The sequence below is a fragment of the Paramormyrops kingsleyae genome, chromosome 19, assembly GCF_048594095.1.
Source record: "Paramormyrops kingsleyae isolate MSU_618 chromosome 19, PKINGS_0.4, whole genome shotgun sequence".
Classification (NCBI taxonomy): domain Eukaryota; kingdom Metazoa; phylum Chordata; class Actinopteri; order Osteoglossiformes; family Mormyridae; genus Paramormyrops; species Paramormyrops kingsleyae.
This window is the reverse complement of record NC_132815.1, coordinates 4,180,375-4,202,534: the sequence shown is the minus strand read 5'-3', so window position 1 is coordinate 4,202,534 and position 22,160 is coordinate 4,180,375. Positions and strand designations below refer to the sequence as shown.

General features: G+C 44.5%; 2 protein-coding genes and 1 long non-coding RNA gene across 7 annotated transcripts in view; 1 reads left to right on the top strand and 2 right to left on the bottom strand.

Moving 5' to 3' along the window:
* fynb (FYN proto-oncogene, Src family tyrosine kinase b) overlaps positions 1-10,683 on the bottom strand; it is a 43,446-nt gene extending 32,763 nt beyond the window's left edge. For 2 of the 5 annotated variants that reach the window (XM_072703206.1, XM_072703211.1), the window contains exon 1: positions 8,058-8,242. The gene's annotated coding sequence lies outside the window, so the exon portion shown is untranslated. Of the gene's footprint in view, positions 1-8,057; positions 8,244-9,549; positions 9,666-10,512 lie in introns of those variants that run through there. The other 3 variants (XM_072703207.1, XM_072703208.1, XM_072703210.1) reach the window with 3 other exon arrangements.
* Positions 8,332-11,965, top strand: LOC140581234 (uncharacterized). Its single transcript, XR_011984297.1, has 4 exons — positions 8,332-8,469; positions 9,956-10,113; positions 10,316-10,433; positions 10,740-11,965. It is a non-coding gene; the product is annotated as an uncharacterized lncRNA (long non-coding RNA).
* Positions 10,845-21,449, bottom strand: LOC111842984 (organic cation transporter protein). Its single transcript, XM_023810171.2, has 10 exons — positions 20,747-21,449; positions 18,521-18,624; positions 17,646-17,800; positions 16,792-16,960; positions 16,201-16,324; positions 15,564-15,670; positions 14,560-14,771; positions 13,531-13,639; positions 12,521-12,733; positions 10,845-12,126 (listed from the first exon to the last, which is right to left on the bottom strand). Exons 1-10 carry the CDS (start codon positions 21,113-21,115, stop codon positions 12,063-12,065), a joined length of 1,626 nt encoding a protein of 541 aa, XP_023665939.1. The 5' UTR covers positions 21,116-21,449; the 3' UTR covers positions 10,845-12,062.
* Positions 21,450-22,160: the final 711 nt, after the last annotated feature.

Below are 22,160 nucleotides of genomic sequence, written 5' to 3'. Positions count from 1 at the left end.
CCACCCACATCACTGCCATGCTTCTCAGCTTTGCAATAAAATGATAATTTTTAATATGGTAAGACACCACTTGCAAAGGGAAGGATGATTGGCTGCCTGCTAGTGCTGTGCGATGTCAAAAAAAATATCTGATATTTTTATTTTAAAATATCATGATAAATGATATTATCAAGTCATCCAACATCATCACAGCCACCCACCCACCCACACAGACAAACAATCGATCATTGTTTTTTAGTCTCTGTGGAAAATGATTGATCGGCGGGCCGGATTTCATTGTAATTTCAAAATATGTTGTGGCCATCAAAAACTGTCTAACGCAATGATTCTCAAACTGGTGTACCACCAATAGTATGCTGTTTGAGTACCGGTGGCAATGGTAAGCCCTAGCCACATAGGCCTACCACAATTATGACCAACATTGACAAGGACTGATACCATTGTTTGAGGAAAAACTAATCAAATAAACAAACAAAAAACGTTAAAGATTCTGTTTAGTAAGACTGAAAAAAAGACACGTTTGTTTAAAAAATATAATAAACAGTATTGGCTGAACTGACAGCCCCATCATAAATCTTACTTTTATATTACAGCATGTGTAGCCTAAAGGCTGATTTATAGTTCTGTGAATCTACGCGGTTGGTGGCCGTGTATCAGACTGATGTGCACTCTCCCCAGAAACGTAACTACAGGTGTCAAGATACAGTATGGACTATGTGAGTATGCGGCTACCATACTAGATTCATACATAGATTCTAGTATAGATCAACCTTAAGCCTGGTTCCCAGACAAAGGCGACACCGACACAATTTCTGTTACTGGTGAGTGCTGATAATATTGTCAAATTGCACAAACCTACTGCCATTCCCACCCAGCCCTCGCAACGGAACCAGAAAGCATGAGCTCTGAGACAGGTACCCTTTGGCAGACACCTTCAGTTTATGCACTGGTTGTCTACTTCTTCTGAAGGAAGAGAGGGGCTCCTGTACCTAAGCTAGTAGCTACCGGCATCACCGTAAGAAGTGACCGCTGTCGGATTTCATCAGTCTGGATAAGCACTACGTGCTAGTCGGTAAGTCCCCTCTTTACGGCCTACAGGCTTTCTGACATACTTAAAATGATCATGAGACTTAAATGATCATGTGGTTTTCCTTCAGACGGCAGCTATCTGCGGCCAGAGATTCATTCCAGGAAAACAACATCAAATGACCTGCCAGGGAAAAGTCATGCATGGAAGTAACCCGCCAGATGACCATCTTCTGGGCTCGGGAGCAAATCGCACCTCGGGAATGTATCCATCTGCCACAGAAGACAGATTCTCAGGGTGGGTGGATCTGGTTAAGCCCTCCTGTGCTCATGCTGGGTCCAGCATTTAGGTGCTTGAGATGATCGCAATTCACATTCCTCAATAAATAATGCAGAAAAACTCACAGTGATTAAAAAAAAAGGGAGATAAGGAAGATGAGGGGTTCCAAAAGCTGTATTTTATTAAAAAAAAGTTAGCCCAGATGCAGTGCGCCCTGCTGTAATTAATGAATTAGCTCGACTCGTCACAGACTCAAGTTCCAAAAGGCAAAGCCCTATTGGGCCATCAATATCCCTCCAACCTGTCATAACACCAGAGAATTTTAACAGGGGAGAGGCTAAACTGCTTGGTCCCATCTGGGGTTAGATAACAAGGAGGAGTGTGGTGGTGTCTTCTGCCAGACTCTGACAGCTGCATCAGCCTAAGCTACAGCCTGATGGTGACTGGGGTGGGTTTTGGGTGGTGGGGGGGTTAGGAGACTCGGCATCACTGAACTGGGACAGACACCAAGTCAGACGCGAGCAGTGTCAAGCGCCCATAAGCGCTACCGAAATTTCAGCTTTAAGGTACAAAATCTGTCCAACATCACCACCACTTCAACCCAGCGACAACTGCAGCATCGCATTGCCCACAATGCACTGCTGACTGCGGCATCATGGGAAAGGATTAGGCCTGTACATCACCCTTCACCAAACCACTGCGACATCAAGCTTCTTTAAAGCTTTCACAAAGAAGCCTTGCTGTTCAGGGCTTTGCTTTGATGTTTCCTTCACGGTTAAGGTTCACTGTTAGACAATTCACGGGGGAACAGGTTTTGCCGAGTGCGGCAATGGATCATACCCGCCCGAGAGGAGGACAGAACAGGTTACAGTGTTCCTGCTGATTACTGTGAGGACAGGAGAAGTCCATCTGAGACGTGCAGAGGGTATGAAAGAGAGAGGGGATCAGTACCCCCCCCCCCCATCCCCAAAAGGAAAACCCTGCCTCACCCACACGGGGAGGATGGCTGGACACAACAAATTCTCAGCTTTATTTCTTTAGATATAATAAAAAATTATTTCCTTTATTTCAGTCCTGGTTATACAAAAATACACTAATCAGTATAAAAAGCTTGTTTTAACTATTCATATAATGGTTATAAGTGTAATACACAGGCTCCATCAAGTGTTACATCGATATAACAAAAAGCAGGGGACAACCACCTTTGCTTGATATACTAATTTAAAAGATGAAATAGATTAAGACTTTTCTAAGATTCAGTGTTTTTTTTTTTTAGAAAATAAAACAGCGACACAGCTGCTCCGGAGGTCAGGCAATCTGGCAGCAATCTGGCCGACTTCTACGTCAGAGGCATATGGGAGAAATCTGCTATAGGAACCGCCAATTACCACCACTGCAGTTTAAAAGTGGTGAGGACAGCGGTATTTATATGATCTTAAATATAGCGCTGGCAGCTCCGACAGCATATTCCGCAGCGACAATAACGCGCGCATCACTGAAGGGGAGCAGCCTAGATAATGCTCCCAAAAGGAACCCGAGACTCTGCCCTCACATCTGAAATACAAAAAAACCCCACACATTAATTGTGTCATTCACTCCTAAACCACTACACTGACACTGTAGTTTTTTATCATTACAACTAAGCAACAAAAGGCAGGAAACCAGAGTTAAAAACATTTTTGAAGATTTGAAATATATTTTTTTGTCTATTTTTATGATTCAGATACTTCAAACATACCTTGAGAAATTCATTAGCATTTTTACTGAACTAACACCTTCTCCCACTTCTCTACCAGCCCAATGCATTTCAGCCTTACGGAGACAGATGAGAGCGGCGGTTTGAGGACCGGACCCCCGGCCCAGGGGACCCTTCTGACTAAGACTCCTTGGTGTCTGCATCCCCCAGAGATCCGTCCCAGCAGACCTCACCGGTGTTCCTCAAGACCCGTGTCCGTTTCATGGTTTCATCACGTATCGAATGTGACCCACGGTACACCCTGCAGCCTACCCTAAATTGACAGCGAATTGTTGTCATAGACACATGCATAATCACTGGTCTCCACATTGCATCCGAAAGACCTATCAATTCTAACAGAGTATGAAGCAGATCGAGCCAAAGAACCGCGTTCCGAGGGAACCACAGCTTATTTTTGTGCTTTAGTGCTGAACAAATTCTGGGTTTGAAAGCAATCGTCAGGTCTGTGAGTGGGCCCGGTCAGTAAGTCACCAGTGACACGAATGTCCCATCAGACTGCTTCAACCAACACTACATTTTGTCAGAGCTCATAAAATCCAATGTGCAATTTCAACACAAAGATGGAGAGGTGGAGAGAGAGGGAGGGAGGGGCGGAGGAGCTGCTAGGAAGCCCATGCCCTTGTACCTGCAGCCAGACTAACACTATTACAGGGGTGGCGGCTGACATAGTTTTAAAAGTGACCTCTGCGACAGTCGAAGGCGCTCCCGAAAACACAAGCCAGTAGCGAAAGGCAGCTGTGGCCCCACCCAATCAAACCAGGACAGCTCTAAATGTGGAAACCTTTCGCTTTAAAAAAAATAAATAAATATAAAACCCACGACTGCAAAGAGGCTCAGGCCTTGAATACTAATGTTACCTGGCCCATGTAATTACTGCCATTCGTACAGCGGCCTGGCAGTCCCAGTACAGCTGTTTGCGTTTTGTACCGCAAGCATCTACTGAGGAAATCCTTCAGAAAGCATCACCTGCATCAGAGAGTCTCCGACACTGTCGTACCAAAGGGCAATGGCATCTGTTATGGTGTATAATAAGAAAAGGTGTAAGTGATACAACAAGAAGGGCCACCAGCTAACTGCATCATCACGTGGTAGAGGGCCGGCGACCCCCATCTCCCACCCTGCTATGGCGCGGAGAAAGCCTGAGTGAATATTCAAAGTGATGTTGTCAAGCCGCATATATTTTTAGCATCTCCAGCCTGTACACTGGTCATCCGCTCCGTCTGACTGCGTCATGCCCTCCTGGTCATTTGCCAGTCGCTGACATTTTGCATTAAATGGCACAGACGGGCAACGAACCAGTCACAGGAATGCTGGTAATTCCGGTTGTCATCAGTGCTGTGGTGCAGGGGTGGCAAGGCAGACTAAGTGTTTTGTCTTTCCTTGGCTGCATAAACGGAGTGCATCAGCCTTCATTTAACCGACCAGAGTAATGAGTATATAAATCAGCAGACCTGGTGGCTTGGCAGGCTGAAATAAGACCAGTTTTAAGGGGGCCTCTTCAGCAGAGGCGAGAGCTGCTCCTGTTCAAAGCTCTGCTTTGAAAGGGGGGCATGCGACCAGCAAGTCGAACCTGGACTCACGCAGGTGGGCCAGCTGATGCAAGTAACAAAGGTCGACCATAACATCAGACCCCACCCACATCTGGTGCATCTCCACCAGGTCCTCCGGAGCCCTTGAAGCTGCCCCTCCAAGGGGGTCATGAGAAGAGAGACTGCCACAATTGGAGGCTGACTGTGAAGGGCCAGGGGGGGGGGGGCTTTAGCTGCTTGTTGCTGTCAAAGGCTGGCAGGGCTACGTGACAGGATGGCCTACATAGCGAAACCCCATCTGACCGTGTCTGTCAGGGTCCATGCCCCCCCCCCACAAACAGAGCGCATGAAAGCGAGCCATGCCACACAGCGCCTGGACAATAAGCAAACGTCAGCGTCTGGCACTATGAGGCAGAGGGGCCCCATGCTGCGAGCACTGAGCCGAGCTGGGATCTGGGGTGGGGGGGGGGGGGGGGGGGGGGGGGCAATCAGGGTGCCAGCCACTGGATTACGGAGCCAGGGGATTGTCACTGGAAACTGAAGTAACCTGACTGAAAAGTAACTCTCAAACAAAAATGAAAAGTCACAAATATTAATTAGTAAACAAAAAAAAACATGAAGAGAAAAAAAACAAAAATTAGTAATTTAAAAAATCATTCAGATTTGGTGAGTTCCATACAACAACAAACTTGTCAACATGATGCATTCACAGAGTTCACACGATTCTGAAAGCTATTAATTTCTTCAGACGCGAGCTTGCAGTAGATCTTGTAAACCATTAACTCTCTCACTCATTGCTGCCCCACACAAAACTGCAGACAGGAAATCCACAAGGTCTCTTAATTTCTTATTATACACCTAACAATGCATAAATGAAACAGAACAGAAAGACTGAACTCTGAAGGACGCCAATAACCCAGCTGGGAGACACTAACAATTATTGCGTCACACACCAGACGATGTGATGAAACAGTACCGGTCACATCGGGGTGTGGGGCATGCGAGTGACTGATACATCCGCTCTACTCGGAAGCAGGAATTACACAGGTGCGTGGGCGGCGCTTGCGACACTGCCGGCCGAGCGCCGAAAAGCCAGCAGCTCGCCACCAAACTGCAGAAAGCCCCTGTCGCACTGCGTGGGCTCGATGCAACCCTGGGCGACTGCACCACCTCGACACAGAGCCGTTTCCCGGAACGACAGACACTCCTTATAAATAAAATCCGGAGAATGATGGAGCACATCCTAATTTAACAGAAATAAAGCCATGTGAACACATTCACAGGCATTTTAAATAATCAGACCATGTATTTGAATGGCAGGTAGAAGAGTCAACAGGGAAAGGTCAGTTAGTCCTATGAGCTACCTGATAAATTGTACCTTACATTTAACCCATGGTAACAGACCAGCATACACCAAAGCTGACCACTGTCACTTTATAACAGGGAAAATAAAGATGGGTAAATATGCACCAACGGCACCAATCTAACACTGACCAAAGGCAATGGAAAGGAGGTCTTCAAAAGGCTACTCTTTTTGTGTGGTTGGAAGGTTCATATTTAAGATGTGATGAATGATGGCTCACTATGATCTACTGCTACCTGAATTAAAAGGGGCATTTTACAGGAAATACAACGGAAATAAGAACTTGGCTTTTTTTTGTTTTTAAGGAAACCCACAAGCCAGGAACTGCATGCTATTTCTGACATCAGCTTCCTCGACAGGAACGCAGACTTCGCAAAAACGGTACAAGAACGAGTATCACCACACACATCTACTTAACCATAAACATACCGAAAAGTCAACTATACTGAGAGCACAGCGGCGGCACTCGAAGCTTTAGTGCTATATTAGGACAGAAACTGCCCTAATTGTCGGGGAAATGGAAAATTGCGCATATCTTAGTGCAGAAAACAGCCCCAGATGACAATGTGGCGCATTCAGTGATACAGCTGATGGCTCTTTCCAAAATTCGGCATCCTTCTTCCAAGCAAAGTCGTCATTTTCACACGTATGGCTCAGTCATGAAACTGTTTGCCAAACTTACCAAAACAAACACCCACAAAACACTTCCTAACATTTCAATTGCTCAAAGACACTACCCATACCCCATTACTACCACATTCAGACAGTGACTTCATTGATAAACAGGTTTCATAAAGAATTAAAAATGCGACAGAATTATTGGTCCAATGTTAATGCAAGATTTATAATTAAACAGTCTGCTACACATCTCCAGACTGGCATATCCACTCTTGATCGTCTTCCCGGAAAACGTTTGACTTCACATCAATGTTGCAAGTCAAACACACAGGAACCTAGTGCAAGACATCTGACAACGGAGGAAGGCGTACATCTGCACGCATTTCATCACACCTGAAAGGAGGAAAGAATGTGCTCGCTGCAAAAAGCAACAGTCTGCAATCTTAATTGATACAACATTGACGCAGATCTAAGCAAAAATGAAAAGGTTCAGATACCCGAACGTAACAGCGCGACTCACATCATCAAATAAAATTGCAAATGATCTTAGAATAAACTGTAAATACAGCATAAAACGACGGACAAATTTTCCACTTGAACATGCCCTAGTTATGCATTACGCCGGATTTTACTGAGCACAAACAGAAAATACTATAACGGTTATCCAGTTGTTATTAAACTTGTTTTAAAATTATTATTAATTCATGTTAGCCCATAGTAATAATGACAGAAATAAAGAAAAATGTAAAAAAGACGCTGTAAATGGAATGTTCGTACATGCAAGCTGCATATGAGGGACAGGTATTATCTAGGATATTTAAATGATTGCCGGGAGGTGAGAGTAAATAAGCGCACGTCGCTAGCAGTCTGAGCCGCACAATAAAGATGCTGTTGTGAAGCACACAGGGATCAACAATGGGGGCTTGTGGCACCAGGGTGGGCCCAGGAATGTCATGTCGGGATCCACGCATCCGCATCCCAGAAAGTATCCCCCCAAACAATGGTAACCCTTCAAAGCCCAGACAACGGTAACCCACAAAGGGGGAGACGCTGCCGTGCTTCCCGACCCGCCGACGGCGAGAAGTTTGCATGCCTTAAAGTTGCTGCTGGCCGCATTTGCGCCGCATTGCCCCTTTTTAAACTCCCTCCTTGGAGCAGACGGTGCCGACCGGCTCGGCGCGGCGGTCCCACCTCCCCGTCCATCGCATCCGAACCGCACTGTCTCCGGCTGCCGTTTTAAATCACTGTGGACCTCGGGCACCGGAGAGCTTCCTTGATAAAACTCCCGTTAAGCTCTTTTCGCACAAAGCCCGCCGGCTGTCCGTCACCCACGAGCCAAAACGCGAGACGCGACGCTTCCCTCCGTCCACACACATCTTAATCTCACGCGCCCATTAGCCGCCTAGCCTGCTATCAATTAAAACGGCGCCCGCCGCCTCATAAAGCGAAGTAAACACGAAGTAGGGGGGTAAAATGACCCCTTACCTGGATCAAAGGCGTCTACAGCGCTGCAATTACGTATCCCATCATAAAGACCGCGCTAGGGGGGACTGTTTCTATTTTCGATGCTATTTCTGAGGTAGGCGCACAGACAGCTCCCTCCGCACCGCTGGCTGAGCGTAACAGAGGATGGCGGCGCCGCAGCGCGTTGGCGATGAGGCTAACGGGAGCAGCGCTGTAATTGACAACAGCTCCCAGCCAATCGGATGCGCCGCTTCCTCTCCGGCCGGAGGCGGCTGCTGCTCTGGCAGCTCGAGACGCGCCCGGCGGTGCGTGGTCCGTTACCGGCTGCCGAGGTCTCCGTTATGTTTATTTTGCTGCTGGACCGTCGGACGGCCCGAGAGTGCAAAGCATGCCCCCCGTCGTCCTGCTCTGGTTGCTTAAAATCGGGAGGCAGGTCGGACCCGTTTCCGAGCGCACGTGGGAGTTTTTACCTTTTTGTTCGGATAGTGTCGGCAATGTCGGCTGGGAGCCCTGCTGAAGTTGTATTATTTGCAGTTGGCGTTTAATTTGGGGGAAAACGTCGTCATTGACCACTATTTTTAAAGTACTTACTCATGTATATGGTATCTGATTATTATTATTATTATTATTATTTAAAAAGTGCAATACAGTGTGGAGGAAAAATCTGACACATCAGAGTCGTATTGATGTAGTTCATTTTTCTTTCCATTTGTGTAGTGGTTTAACCATGTTTACCCAGTACCCAAACCATATATTGGCCTAAGAGCAGTTATAGGCCAATATATAGCCTAGTCATCAATCTCCTTTTGATTTTCCCAGTTTTCCCTTAATCGGCTGTTTCAATATAGTTTAAGAACTTAAGTGGACAATTTTCTCATTCAAACCAATGCATTGTTAGAGTTCATTCCATCTCACTTAAATCATCACTACAAAATTGAATTGAAACATTTGCTGCATTTGTCTGTACATAAACACATGACAATTAAGGGTAGATAAAACCAAAACTAAACGTTTATCTTTGGAAAAATGAAATACTAACTTTGAGTGCCCTCTGCTGGTCAGACTCAATAAATGGAATTATTTTCGGATTTTTATTTAAATGCTTTAAATGTCAAAAACTAGTGACGTGAGCGTTTTTGAAAGTACCGAGCTGCCGTGTCTTGTTAGCTACATTTATCACTTTCAATCTTGAAATAGTTTAGCACTGTTAAAACTCTCCCAGCACTTTGTGTCTACCTATTCTGTAATTACGGCCATAAGAACGACAAATGCTACCATTTGCTTACACTTTTCTTATCTCATCTCATTATTTTGCGTTGTATAGCGAAATACAGCTTAATTGCTGAAACTGTAATTTTTCCCAATGCGGACATTAACGGCCGAATAGGAGACCGGGGTAGGAATCATTAGTCTGAGGGAGACTGCAGCTGTTGCCTTTGAGGACTTTCTGCTGCTGTCTAATTGAAATCCCAGTTGTCTTATATCTTTACAGCAGCCCGCGCCAGCTACTCACTGCACGCTCCAGTCAGTAGCTCCAAGGGTCCTGGCGCCCGCTCGCAACCTGACACCCGTTTCGGCTGGATAACCTTGAATCGACGATCACTTAAGAGTGTAAAGAGGCACGAACAAAGGACGGCACCCTACTGTAATTGTGTGGTTAAAAAAACCCTACACATTAATGTCCAGTCAACCATATGATAACACAGTATTTAATTTTGATGTGTGATTCATACTTTTTCAACAATAAAAACAATGGCCTGCGCTCAATATTATAACACAGGGGAAAAAATCCAGACCGTAAAAATAGAGAAGCTGTATGTCACGTTGATATATCAAAAAAGGAAAATTAAAATACCACTTTTGTCCATAGGGTGGCAATGGTAAGTTATAAAGTAAGCAAAGCGTTCGTCTGTTTTCAGCAACAGCCACGTATCCAGACTAAAGAGTTTATGATGGAATGCAAAAGGCGAAATGCAGCGCACACCCCGGATTGCATCTGCAGTGCACTAAACCACCAGGAATCGAAGACATTCAACCTCCATAACCTCTTGTCCAGTGGAGGGTCGCAGTGGAGTAGGTGAAACAATCCTTACTTAACAACTAAACTAAAAACTAATCATAAACTTATTTGGGTTATTTAAATGTATTCCATATCAATGGTGTTAGATATGATATAATCATATGTAATAAAGTATTGTTAATAGATGTAAGAGAACATGCTTTATGAATATATATGTTGAGAGTTCAAATTTGTTATAAATAATCCATTTATCCAATAGCAAAATAAACAACATGGCAGCACTGTACGGGCACCCTGTTCAGAGTGTACCTCAGCCTTCTGCCTTATGTTGCCTGTGATAAGCTTGAAAGGTCCACAGCGACACAGTATCATCCAAGGTAAATCCCTGCCTCATTCCTGGAGCTTCCAGGATAGGTTCCGGAACCCCCCCCCCGCCCCCCCACCTGCATTACTTACTTCTTCCGCAGTGCCGAAAGGCTCTTTGAATGATAGATGTTTATAAACGTGATAAAGTCCAGCTCACACTCTAGTGTGTATTCACATTTCCTCCTCACTGTATGCACCTCCTCACTGTATGCACTTCCTCACTGTATGCACTTCCTCACTGTATGCACTTTCTCGCTGTATTCTACTTGTCTATGAGACAATGTCCTCACATACGCTTTCCTATATTTAATGTCCAGGATCCCTCAGGCTGAGCTGACGCAATACGGACACATCCACAGGCGCCGAAATCACCAATGCACCTACTTTCATTCCAGAGCAAAAGGGCACATCGACGTCATCAAGAAGGTTAAAAACATCCTGTACTTTTATTACAGTATTCAAAATATACAAAAAAAACCACAATAATAAATATGACCAAAAAAGTCCAAAAAAACACTAATATGTCAAATACAACATTATGGATGTTTATATAGTTTTGTGTTTGACTGTAGTTGTTCTGGATTTATTTATTTTCTGCTTTTTCAGGGTTTTGTAGGATAAAATATATTTTAAAAACCTGTGACAGGAGCTAAGTGGGATTACAAAGACAGTGGAATGCGGAGCAGGCCTTAGGCTGACTCTAATGGAGAAGGTGTCACTCTGGTCTTCAGGCAGAGCCGATGCGAATTTTACTGCAGCTCTCAGTCACATTTTTAAGTGGTGGTTTGAATATGCAGTCTCTGTGATTATGTTAACACTTATTATTTAATCATCAAGACTGTGGCCCGTGAGAACAGGAGTTGTGCATCTTATGAGATAAGGAGTATTCTGAGTAATCTGCTGGCACACAGTATTGCCCAGAGAAAACATCAGCACTGTTACTTTGAGACCAGTATAACAGGCATGTGGATTCTGCACTTTGCTAATGTTACAATGTATTAAAAGTGACCATATCATTATGTTAATGGATAGGCTGAAGCTCTTTACTTTAATGAAATATCATGATTGATTTCTCCTGTATGAAATAGTTTTTTACATGATTTCTTGGACTGCATATAAACTGGAGTGATTATGATTATTTGAAATAAGGTTTTATTTTTTAACCAAAAAGTAAAAAAAGTATGGACTACTGAAAAATAGTATTGTTTCATTCTGATCACAACAAAGACATTACAGACACGGATCCCGTGATCCCGACAGTCCGCATAGCACCTGGCATCAACAGATTTGTGTCTACTGTAACATTTTGTAACATTATTGTAAAATTATTGTAAGTGTAAATTCTGTAATGACCTTCCAAGGGACATTCACACATATATTCCCTTTGCTCCTTTAATAAGCACTTTGTGATTTATGGTTCACTGCACACAGAAAGGGGAAGACTTTCAGGGGCCCAAATACTGGGGCGAGTGCCTTGGAAAAACGGAACTACTGCTCTGCTGGAACCTGCTTGGCAAATTTTATCATCAGCACCCCCCCCCCCCCCCCCAAAAAAAAATGGGCCCCAAAAAGAATTGGGGGGCCCATTCAGTAGAATTATCTTTGTCTTTGTGTGGTCCTGACCATGGGGGGGGGGGGGCTCAGATGATGACCTCCAGGGACCCCGGGGCTTGCTTGTAGAGGGCCTTCTCTGCAGCATCCTCTCTGTCAGGAGGAAGACATTCTGCATTACAGTGTTTCCATGGAGACGGGCAATTTCCAGCACTGTTTGACTAATGTTGTACCTTAATTTCCCTGTAGGGATTAATAAAATATTTTTCTGTCTGTCTGACTGACTGTATCCATCTATCCATTATTCATCATCCATCCATCCATCTGTCCATCATGTACAGCTCTGTGCTATGTGTCACCTCCACTGAGAGGAGTGACAATGACACAAAATATGTCTGGGTGGCTAGTTGTTCTGAAGACCATGCTACGTTAACTGTCACATAGGCCACTAGCTTCTTGGGGGACAATGAACAAAAGATGTTTTCTAGAGTAGACTACAGTAAAAAATCCCCAAGAAAGCAAATAACCAAATCTATTCAAAGACTACCTGCACTGGGTCTGCTCCACATCCTTGATGGTGTCGGGCAGGGGCTTGCCGGCGGTTTCGGGCAGCATCAGAGCAAGGGCAGCCCCCACCAGGGGGCAGATGCCAAACACTGCCATGGGCGCCTCCTTCCTGTTGCTCGCCAGCAGGTGCATGATGGGAGAGACGATGCCTCCAGTGCGGGCGCACATGGACGACATGCCCATGCCGTTTTGCCTGCAGCAGAAATGGAGGTTTCAGCAGCACCTACTACATGCCAGAGGAACTCCTCACCTAAAATATCCACATTAAATATCCATGAAATAACCTTTGATATATATATATATTTTAATGTAGGAGAAACTAAAACAGAACTGATATACAGTAGCTGAATTCAGGTATTCAACTAATTAAAATCAGGAAAGTATCTGAAGTGCCTGAAAATAACCGGATTTTCAGAGGTTAAGGGCCAAGAGAAATATCTGTCATGTGTGGCCTGCGGTATATAAATCAAAGAGGATTAAACATACAAAGTAAAATAACAAGGACCAATAAAAGGTCTTTTTATACAGTGATGTACATTTTTTTTTGGAGAAAACTGGATCAGACATCGTTTGGGTTAAGGCCCTGGCTCAAGGGCCTAAGAGCAAAATCACTCTGCCAGCCAAGGGATTTGAACCGGCGACCTTCTGATCACAGGCACGATGTCTTAAACCATCGAGCCCCGTATCGCTCCCGCTGGGTCTCAGGCTGTTACTATGCCTACTGTGTGTACAGTGTCTCTGCTTCATTTTCCAGGAAACCCACAGAATAATCCAGAAGATGCAAGTATCTTTCTAGGTAAGAGTGAGGGATCCCCTATCTCATCCAGTGCAAGACCTCTCATGGAGATGCTTAGATGCTTAAACCACTGCTGAGTGTTGAGTGTCTCCGACCACAGGTCGTGTGCTTTCTCTCACGCAGTCAGTGTGTCAGCTGAAAGACAGACGTCTCCTCCACACGCAGCCCCCTGGAGACCGTGCTGGGACCCTCACCTGATGACTGTAGGAAACACCTCTGCGGAATAGATGTATATTACTGACACGGAGCCCGTGATCCCGAATTTTCCGATCATGGCCAAGAGAATCCTCAGAATGGGCATCTCTGCAAAGACAACATCGAAGGTGACGGCCCCAGATCAGACGGGCATTTCAGGAGATGTCCTCGTATGACTGAAGCATAATGTTCGGAACAACTATTCATTCACATAAGTCTTGGATGAGGACTGTGTTGAAAACTCCTTGTGGCCTCAGTTCTTTTATTACACCCATCTCTGCCATTGTAACCGTGCCAGGGACCTTGGATATGCTTGCTTGTACACAAAAGAAAACCAGAATGGAACCAGTTTGTAAAGTCTGCATAATCTACCCAATGCCTGCGGGTGCCACATACATAATTGCAATGCAATACATGCAGTGATGTCATAGTTTGCCAACACTGAACTCATCATATGGTATTGCTTATATATTTTGTAAATATTATGGCTAAAGCACTTTCTGGATGGATGCAAACTGCATTTCGTTGCCAGGTACTTGTGACATGTGCAATGACAATAAAGTTGAATTCTATTCTATTCTATTCTATTCTATTCTATTTAGGCTCGGCCTTAAGTCCAGCATTATGAGTCCTGGAGGATCCTACAGGAGCACAATCACCAGAACTATGAGGCCTGAGAGGCCAAACATTACAGTGAGCTGGACCAAGACCACGCCTGTTCCTGGGGTAGTACAGGGGTGAAATATGGTTCTGGTGAGAACCTCAGTATCAATGCACCTGTCTGCATACGTATTTATCAGTGTAGACTGTGTAGCATGTATCTGTGAGCTCAGATTGTACTGCTGTGATTGAACATATGATGGACATCAACAGATTGAAATAAAATGGAATTATGGCGTAAGTTCTGTCATTATGTTAGTAAATTATGTTAATGACAGTAGCCTCACATGGGATTGCATCATATAGTATTGTTTGGCATCTCCACAGTATTTCAAGGGTTATGCATTAATTTATGAAATCACACTTACTGTCTGGAACAAAGATGGTTGAAAGGCATGCAAGACCTCCGGTAACAAAAAAGCAGATCAGACAGATCTTCCTGGATCGGTTGATGGTGAAGAGGATGATGGTGCGGGCAGGTATTTCCACCAGTCCAAAGATAAACTGGGTGAGGTAGATGTTCATGCCAAAGGTGGTGATGTTCAGAGACAAGCCATAATAAACCAGCGAATTAACAAACCTGAGGACAGCAGAGAGGGGCAAAAATAAAGAAAACGGGTTTGTTTTTGCAGGTCACAGTTGTGTACTGAAAAACAACAGGTTCTCTTTTCCCGCCTTTTTTTGCAGACAGGAAGAGCCTGACCGACAAACACAGAGTGCAAAAAAAAACAGGAAATGGTAAAAATGTGTGAAAGTACTGTCCCGTTAAAGGGCAAATGGAGCTGTTTGATGAGACACGTCAAATTCTAAAGCTTAAGAATTCTCAGATTTAAAAAAATATATTTTTCACAAGCAAAAACAAGAGCAAAGAATTCTCTGCATTAGGAATAATGGAAGCTTCTTGCGTCTGCAAACATATAGGTGTGCGTGTGTGTTCACATGTGTGTCCTTGCCTTTGCTCCAAGTCAACAAAGTTTCATAAATGAAACATGACCATGGCAAATTCAGCCCTCCCACTCTGTGGTGACACAGCGTGTGTATAAATGATCCTGTAATCACACGACATCACGGGAATAAAATGTGTGTTTCACAAATGCTGCTGGATGCAGATAATCACGACAAGCCTCATTTCATACCACAGCGAATTACCCGACCCTATCGCCACCTTGCCCATCCAGCTTGGTGTGTACTGAGTTAAGTGCTTATCCGATATGTCATCTGTAGCACATTACATCAACTAAATTTACAGCAAGCTGTGTCTTTGTTGTAATCAGAATGAAACAGCCCAGGTGATTGGGCAAAGGTAGGATGGCTAGCTTCCGAGAGCAATTTCAGCTACAAATAGCCTTTTAGGAAATGGTTGTGAAATTACCAGAGGTAGAACAATATCAGCGACCTCTTCCTCATCCTTGGGGTGCGGACGAGGTCAACCAGGGTGCCCTTTTTCTTCTTTGCCTCTCCGTTGAGCTCATTGGGTTGCTGTAAAGCAGATGGTAAGCGTGTATCTCATTAGCTTTGTGGATTGTCTTTCCTAGAGCCAATGAGGAAAATGCTGCGTAAAATGTTAGTTAGAGCACAGTACATAGATACTTTCATCTGATTCCACTTGTATGTTGGTCAAATACTTAGTAATAACTCAATTACTACTGAAGTACAAATAATAAACAAATCATGAACACATATAGTCGCTACCTGAGATTACGTCACGATTAATTAACGATGAAGTATAATGAAACGTGAGATCAGCGTTTCACTTGTGTTGTTCATTACTTGTTCCTTAATTAAGCCACAAAGGTTTACAGAATTAACAGATATAGTAACAAATATAGTAACAGCCTGAGATAAAACATGCGTCACGGTTCATTAATGATGAATCAACATGAAGTCAGTATGTAACTAAGACTTAGTTTGTGGTTAATTAATACATAAGTAATAGCAAAATACTATATTATTTGAGCCCTTTCAAGTAAAGTGTTGCCGTTTGTCTCAGTGAGAAATAAAAATTGGACCTGAAACAGCTCAAAATTGGGTGGCAGCGGGTTTCTGTTCCTTAATGCTGCTTTTTGGATTAGATCCACGGCTTCCTTCTTCTTCCCTTTGGTTATTAGCCAGCGAGCAGATTCAGGCAGGACCCTGTGGGCACGCAAGCAGCGGGTGTCAATGGTCAAGCTTTACATTAACCCAGGACACACATCAAGCTAGTAAACCAGAAGGGGATCCAGCTGTACATATGGAAACACAGGGAAAAAGTCACTGAGATGTTGTAAGTAAAAGGAGGGGCCTATACAGGGGCGGGGCCAGAGGGGCACTGGCTCTAGCTGAAAGCTTATTGGCCCACAGAGTGCCCCATCATCTGTCACTCACAAATTCAAAACATATCATAAAAAACAATTATGCCCCCCCCACCATCTTAAAAACATCATAGAATTGCCCCAGAGTAAAAAGATTGTTTTGTAAGAGATTCTGCAAGATCTGTTAACTTAAAGACCAATTCATATTTCACTGTCCCATGAGTGCTTTCAGTTGCAGATGAGAGGACGTGGCGTAAATTTTGTGGTAAATTTTGTTGGTGACACGGATGACGTAAGGACGTGTCTCACCAAATGTAGAAGAAAAACAGGAATTCGGGCAGAGATACGGCCAGCTGCAGTGTCCTCCAGTCACGGATCAGATACGCTACCCCCGCCAGCATGATGTACCCCAACCCAAAGAAGTAGTCGGTGAGCAGGCCAGCGAGCATCCGGTGCTTCTGCCCTGTCCATTCCGTACCTGCAGTCCATGTAGAAAAAAGGATGATCAAGATTCAAGACAGAGCAATTAGCAACCTTTAGCCTCAACTACTCATGACTGAGATTAATCCCACTTGACAATACCAAACCAATGTCTTGGGACGCTTGCTTAATTCAGTAAACATATAGCAAATTTATTGGTTTTATAACAACAAACGATTACATTCATACTAGAAAATCACATTAGAAACAACCAGTTGTTGTAAGTAAAACATTAATTTCAAGCACTAAAAGAACTAAAAACAGTTAAAAAGATTATTGACAAGCAGTCTCATTGGGTGCTTTTAAATTTTTAAAACCTTTGCAATAACAAACACCAGACATTTGTGTTTAGTGTTCCTTTGGGAGCCAGTGACTACAATTGCAACTAATAACAAAATAGCAAGAACAGAACTGAATGAGTCAGTCAAAAAAATTATTACAATAAAAAGAAAATGTCTGCGTGGATGATATGTGCAGATGTGTTAAACATTGCTTATCAATGGATTTTTGTTATGAAACCAAAAAATTTTCAATTTTTTTTACAGAATTAAGCAAGCATCCCAAGACTTTCTGTGAACACTGTATACCAGTCGGTCCACCTTGAAAGATTTAGCATAAGGGGGAGAGAAATTTTACTACCTGAGTAAAACAATAAAATGACATGGTGTTGAATATGAACTGACCTAAAACGAAGATGTTCATGATCACTGCGGAAACAGTCATTCCGACCACAAAGCGGAAGAACATGTAGGTACAGACATTCGGGGCAAAAGCGGTACCAACTCCAAAGGTGGCCTGAACGGCCAAGCCAACGAGAATGATGATTCTTCGACCGTATCTGGAACAAGACCAAAAAAAAAGAGACCATTTTGGGTTAAGCGACCAATGGGATCAATTTAAAAACAAAGTTACAGGAGCTGCAGAATGATTCCCACCTTTTCAAAGGACAGAACGCTTGTAATATATTTGACTTGGAGGCAAAATGTGATTTAAAGCGCGTTTCTAACTGAATCAGCCACAACACTCTGAAAACAGCTGTGACATTCTGTCACACAGAAAGATCAGATAAGACCGATTTTATACTGCCTTTGCAGGTGTGGTGCATGTGATCCTGGAAAATGCCTATGTAATATCTGGCTGCTTCATTGCCCCTTGAAAGGTTTCCACTGTCAGTCTGAAACTAACATTTACACCATGTATGCACGTTCTTGTTATTTATGGAAAAATTATGCAAGCAGCCTCATAACACTGCATGTGTACTGGAGGACTGTGTGCATCAGGCATGGCCTTACTGCCATTGTAAAAAAATTGCTTTACGGGATAGCTTAGTGAATGAATTTAATATACATGTCCTTTTTGGTGTGAGTCAAATTTCATTCCCAGTTAATTTTATTATGGAATTTAAGCACCATAACTGACAATTTTTTTAAAGGCAACTATGCAGTTACAGTACAGTAGCTTTGTAAGGCAATGCTTTGCTGATGCATGTGTCCTATCTGTCTGCAAAAACCAGGAGCCTTGGAAGAAGCTAGAGTTGCATTGTTATGTTCATTCTTACTTATCTGCCAAAACTCCAGACAGAAGAGCTCCGACCAGAAGTCCGAACATGTAGATTGATGATGCAATAGTGTTCAGTTTGGCTTTATTGCACACAAGATCCCACTGTGAACAGAAGAACGACACGTGGCACGAGGACAAAATGAACATGTTTTTTTAAGAAAAAGAAACCAGATCGTACTATTCGCCACATGTTCTAGCTCACTACAAGGCAAATAGCACCCTTCTCCTATTGCATCATCATCATCATCATCATCATTATCATCTTCCCACCACTTCTCCTAATAAGGGTTGCGGTGACACCAGACTATGAAGGTCAACTCAGCTCAGCTATCCTTTTCCATGGCCATTGACAGGCTCATTCTGGGTTATCCCTAAACATTCCCAATGCCAACTGAGAGCTATAATCCATCCAGCATGACTACAGGTGAGGACAGGGACACAGACTGACTGGTAAACTGCAAGTCTCACCATATAACTTGACCCCCATTTATCCACTAGAGCTCGCCAGGGCCTGAAAAACTGCAGACTCCAAACCGAGCCGCCTATCAATCTTGTTTTCACTCATAAAGAGGATCCTGAAATGTTTAGGCTCCTTCACTAAGTACAGACTGCCTCCTCCAATCTGAGAGGCGCAGTTGACTATTTTCAGAGAGTTGGAGACACTGATTCTTATCCCCGCTTCTTCACATTTGGTATCGATTCCCTTTAGTACAGGCTAAAGGTCGTGATTGGATGAGGCAAAAAAGCACATCATCATCTGTGAAAAGCAGGTGTGTCCCTTGTAGCCTCCCGTACTGGACACCTCTTCAGCTCCGCCTGTGCTTTGAATTCCTGTGCATGAAAATCCTGAACAGAAGTGGGGACAAGATGCACCTGTTTTGGATGCCAACAACCTCTCCAAGTGGGTTAAATTTTGTGCTAAGGATGCGGCCACAACTCTTACTGCACTGGTGGATCTGAAGAGCTCTCAATAACAGTCTAGACTTCCCATATTGCTGCGAGCCCTCCCACTGCATGCGCCCAGACCTCCAGTCACATGCCTTCTCCAGGTCCACAAAGCACATGTAGGCTGTGGCAGCACCCAGGGATCCTCACTCAGTGATCCTCAAAGTGAGCCCCACTGATCCATTGCCAGGCCGGAATCCACAATCCTAGGGGAGTCTTCTGTCCAGCACCTCCGCTAGGCTCTCCCAGGAGCACTGAGAAGTAAGATCCCTCTATAGCTGGAAGACACCTTCTGATTCTCCTTTTTAAAAATAATGATCGCCACCTCAGGACAGATGTCATCGCCCCCTGCAGCCTTTCCTCTACCACTGAAGTAACTTCAGTCAGAACGATAGGATCCTGCTTTGCCTCCTTGCTCCTCAAAGCATTCCTTCCAGTGCTTGACAATATCTCCGAAGTTGGTCAGCAGCTCCCCACTACGGCTGGAGAAGCAGGGGAAGTTTTTTTCTGGTTTTGTATCGTACATCTTCTGCAACACAGATTGGCTAGACATTCCCCGCAACCCCTGCCTGCTCATCTGGCCTCCTTCCCACATCCCAACTCACTACTATCCCCTATAAACCTGGTCATTGATCTTTGACTTGGGGTGCTGTTTTATCATGTATACTTATGGACATCTGTGTGCTTTAATATGGCTTTCACTGAAGTCCAATAACGACCCAGCACTTGGCTTTTGATCCACGAGGCTATTCTTCCTAATCTCAGCCCTACAGCCATCACCATCATTCTTCACGAGTACTGAAGTCTCCCAGGAGGACCACAGAATCTCTAGGTCCTCAGCCACCCTCTGTAAGAAGGCTGTGCGCTCCACACTGCTGCGTCACACTCAGCCTTGTGAGCATCCCCGCAGATACCTGAGGTCATTCACCACAGGGATCTCCAGAGTTGGAGGGACTGTCACTGATCAAGAAGTCTGGCAAGGTTGAGTACATCTAGCTGATGCCTTGCTATCTCCCACAATAGCTTGGGCTCCTACCTTTCCAGAGAGGTGAAGTTCCACCTTTTATTACAAGAAATTGAAGAGGACATAGAAAGCAAAGCCTAAGCAATCTTGAGCTTCTTCCAGCTGAAACCTGTTTTGGATATTATTATGCACATTTTGTCACGGTCAATAATTATGGTGGAAGGGAGGCTCCTCACAACCTTAGTTTTCAGAGTGAATGACGATCATGTGCTATCGACTGACACGCCGGCTTTCGTTCATGTCCTGCCCACTCACCTCGGTCACCACTGTGCTGGAGAAGATCTCCTTGCTGTACTCCCAGCCCCCTGCACAGCCCTCTGTCGTGTGGTTCTTGCTCAGCACTAGGGCCTTGCTAAGGTTGGCCAGCTCTTGGGTATCGAGGGCTGTGCAGGAGAGGTCAGGACCCCCCCCTGGTCCAGCAGCTTGGCTGATGTTCAGGGGGAGGGCCTGGTTACCTGCCAGCGGCCATCTGGAGCGACATATGTGGGGGGGCACAGCCCCAGTGAAAACAGACACGAGCGTGTGGCATGCCAGGAAGATCTGTGGAAGGCACATCCATACGTGCAGGGTCTTCTGGAAGTTTCCAAAGCTGCCAATCTTGTCGAGAATATCATCAAAATTCATGGCTGGTGCTTTTTTTTCCACTTCTCCTCCTCTGGAAGCAAAGCAGTGGCTGCAAGCGAAGGAGTAGTCCGAATCTCACCGAGGGAATTATAAAGACATGATTGAATCAGTGCTCTAAAAGAACCTAAAAGAGAGGCACCCAAGCGGCTGAGATGGAATCCAGAGAAGGCTGCTCGTCTGGCTGCTCAGGTTCGAGCGATGTGCCTATAAAGCCAGTTAAGCTTGAGAGTCATCACACCTGCGGTTCGATCGCAGAGAGGGTGCAAGGGATGCCTTCCTGCGCGCACCGGCAATGTGCACTGCACACAGACATATGACTCTCTTCTGCTGGGAGTGACCTGGCTCCTAGGTGGAGTCATCACAGGGGAAGGGCTTTCTGCTCTAGAGGAATAAAAGTGCCGTGCTCATTTGTGCATGATGTTCTAAGAGAGAGAGAACCGTCAACAAAAAGGTTGAAAGAATCACCAAAAAGATGATGTGAGCGTTCCGGAGGCTATTAAATATGAACCGTGTGGTTTGTGCTCTTGTAATACGAGTCACTGGATTCCAGTGGCCAGTTGCACGAGTGTCGCTCTTAAGGATGCATCGCAGGTTGAATTTGTGTCTGTTTTGGGAATCGTTTTTTCACACATTGACATGCAGATAGTCAGTCAATCCATTGGGTGACATACAGTATGCAGCCATATAGGACACCATCTTCTGAGGGCCCCCCCCACCTCCTCCCTTCCCAGGCAAGGTCAAGTTTCTGGGCGGGGGGGGGGAGGGGGGTGCCACCAATGGTTCCCAAAGATGATCAGAGCTGAAATTGTTAGATTAACTAAACTTACATAGACAATATGCCATCAAAGCATGACCATTATCTGGACAACACACATAGTTTACACACACGCAACAAACAAAAAAAATCTATAAATTCTCCTTCTGTAGAAAAGAAGCCATAGAATACAAAAACCCAGGGGGTGACAGAGCGATCTGTGTAATTAGCATATATGTAAATTATGATGCGTTTTTTCACTGGCATCACTAAGTTGCACTTTAACTGGCC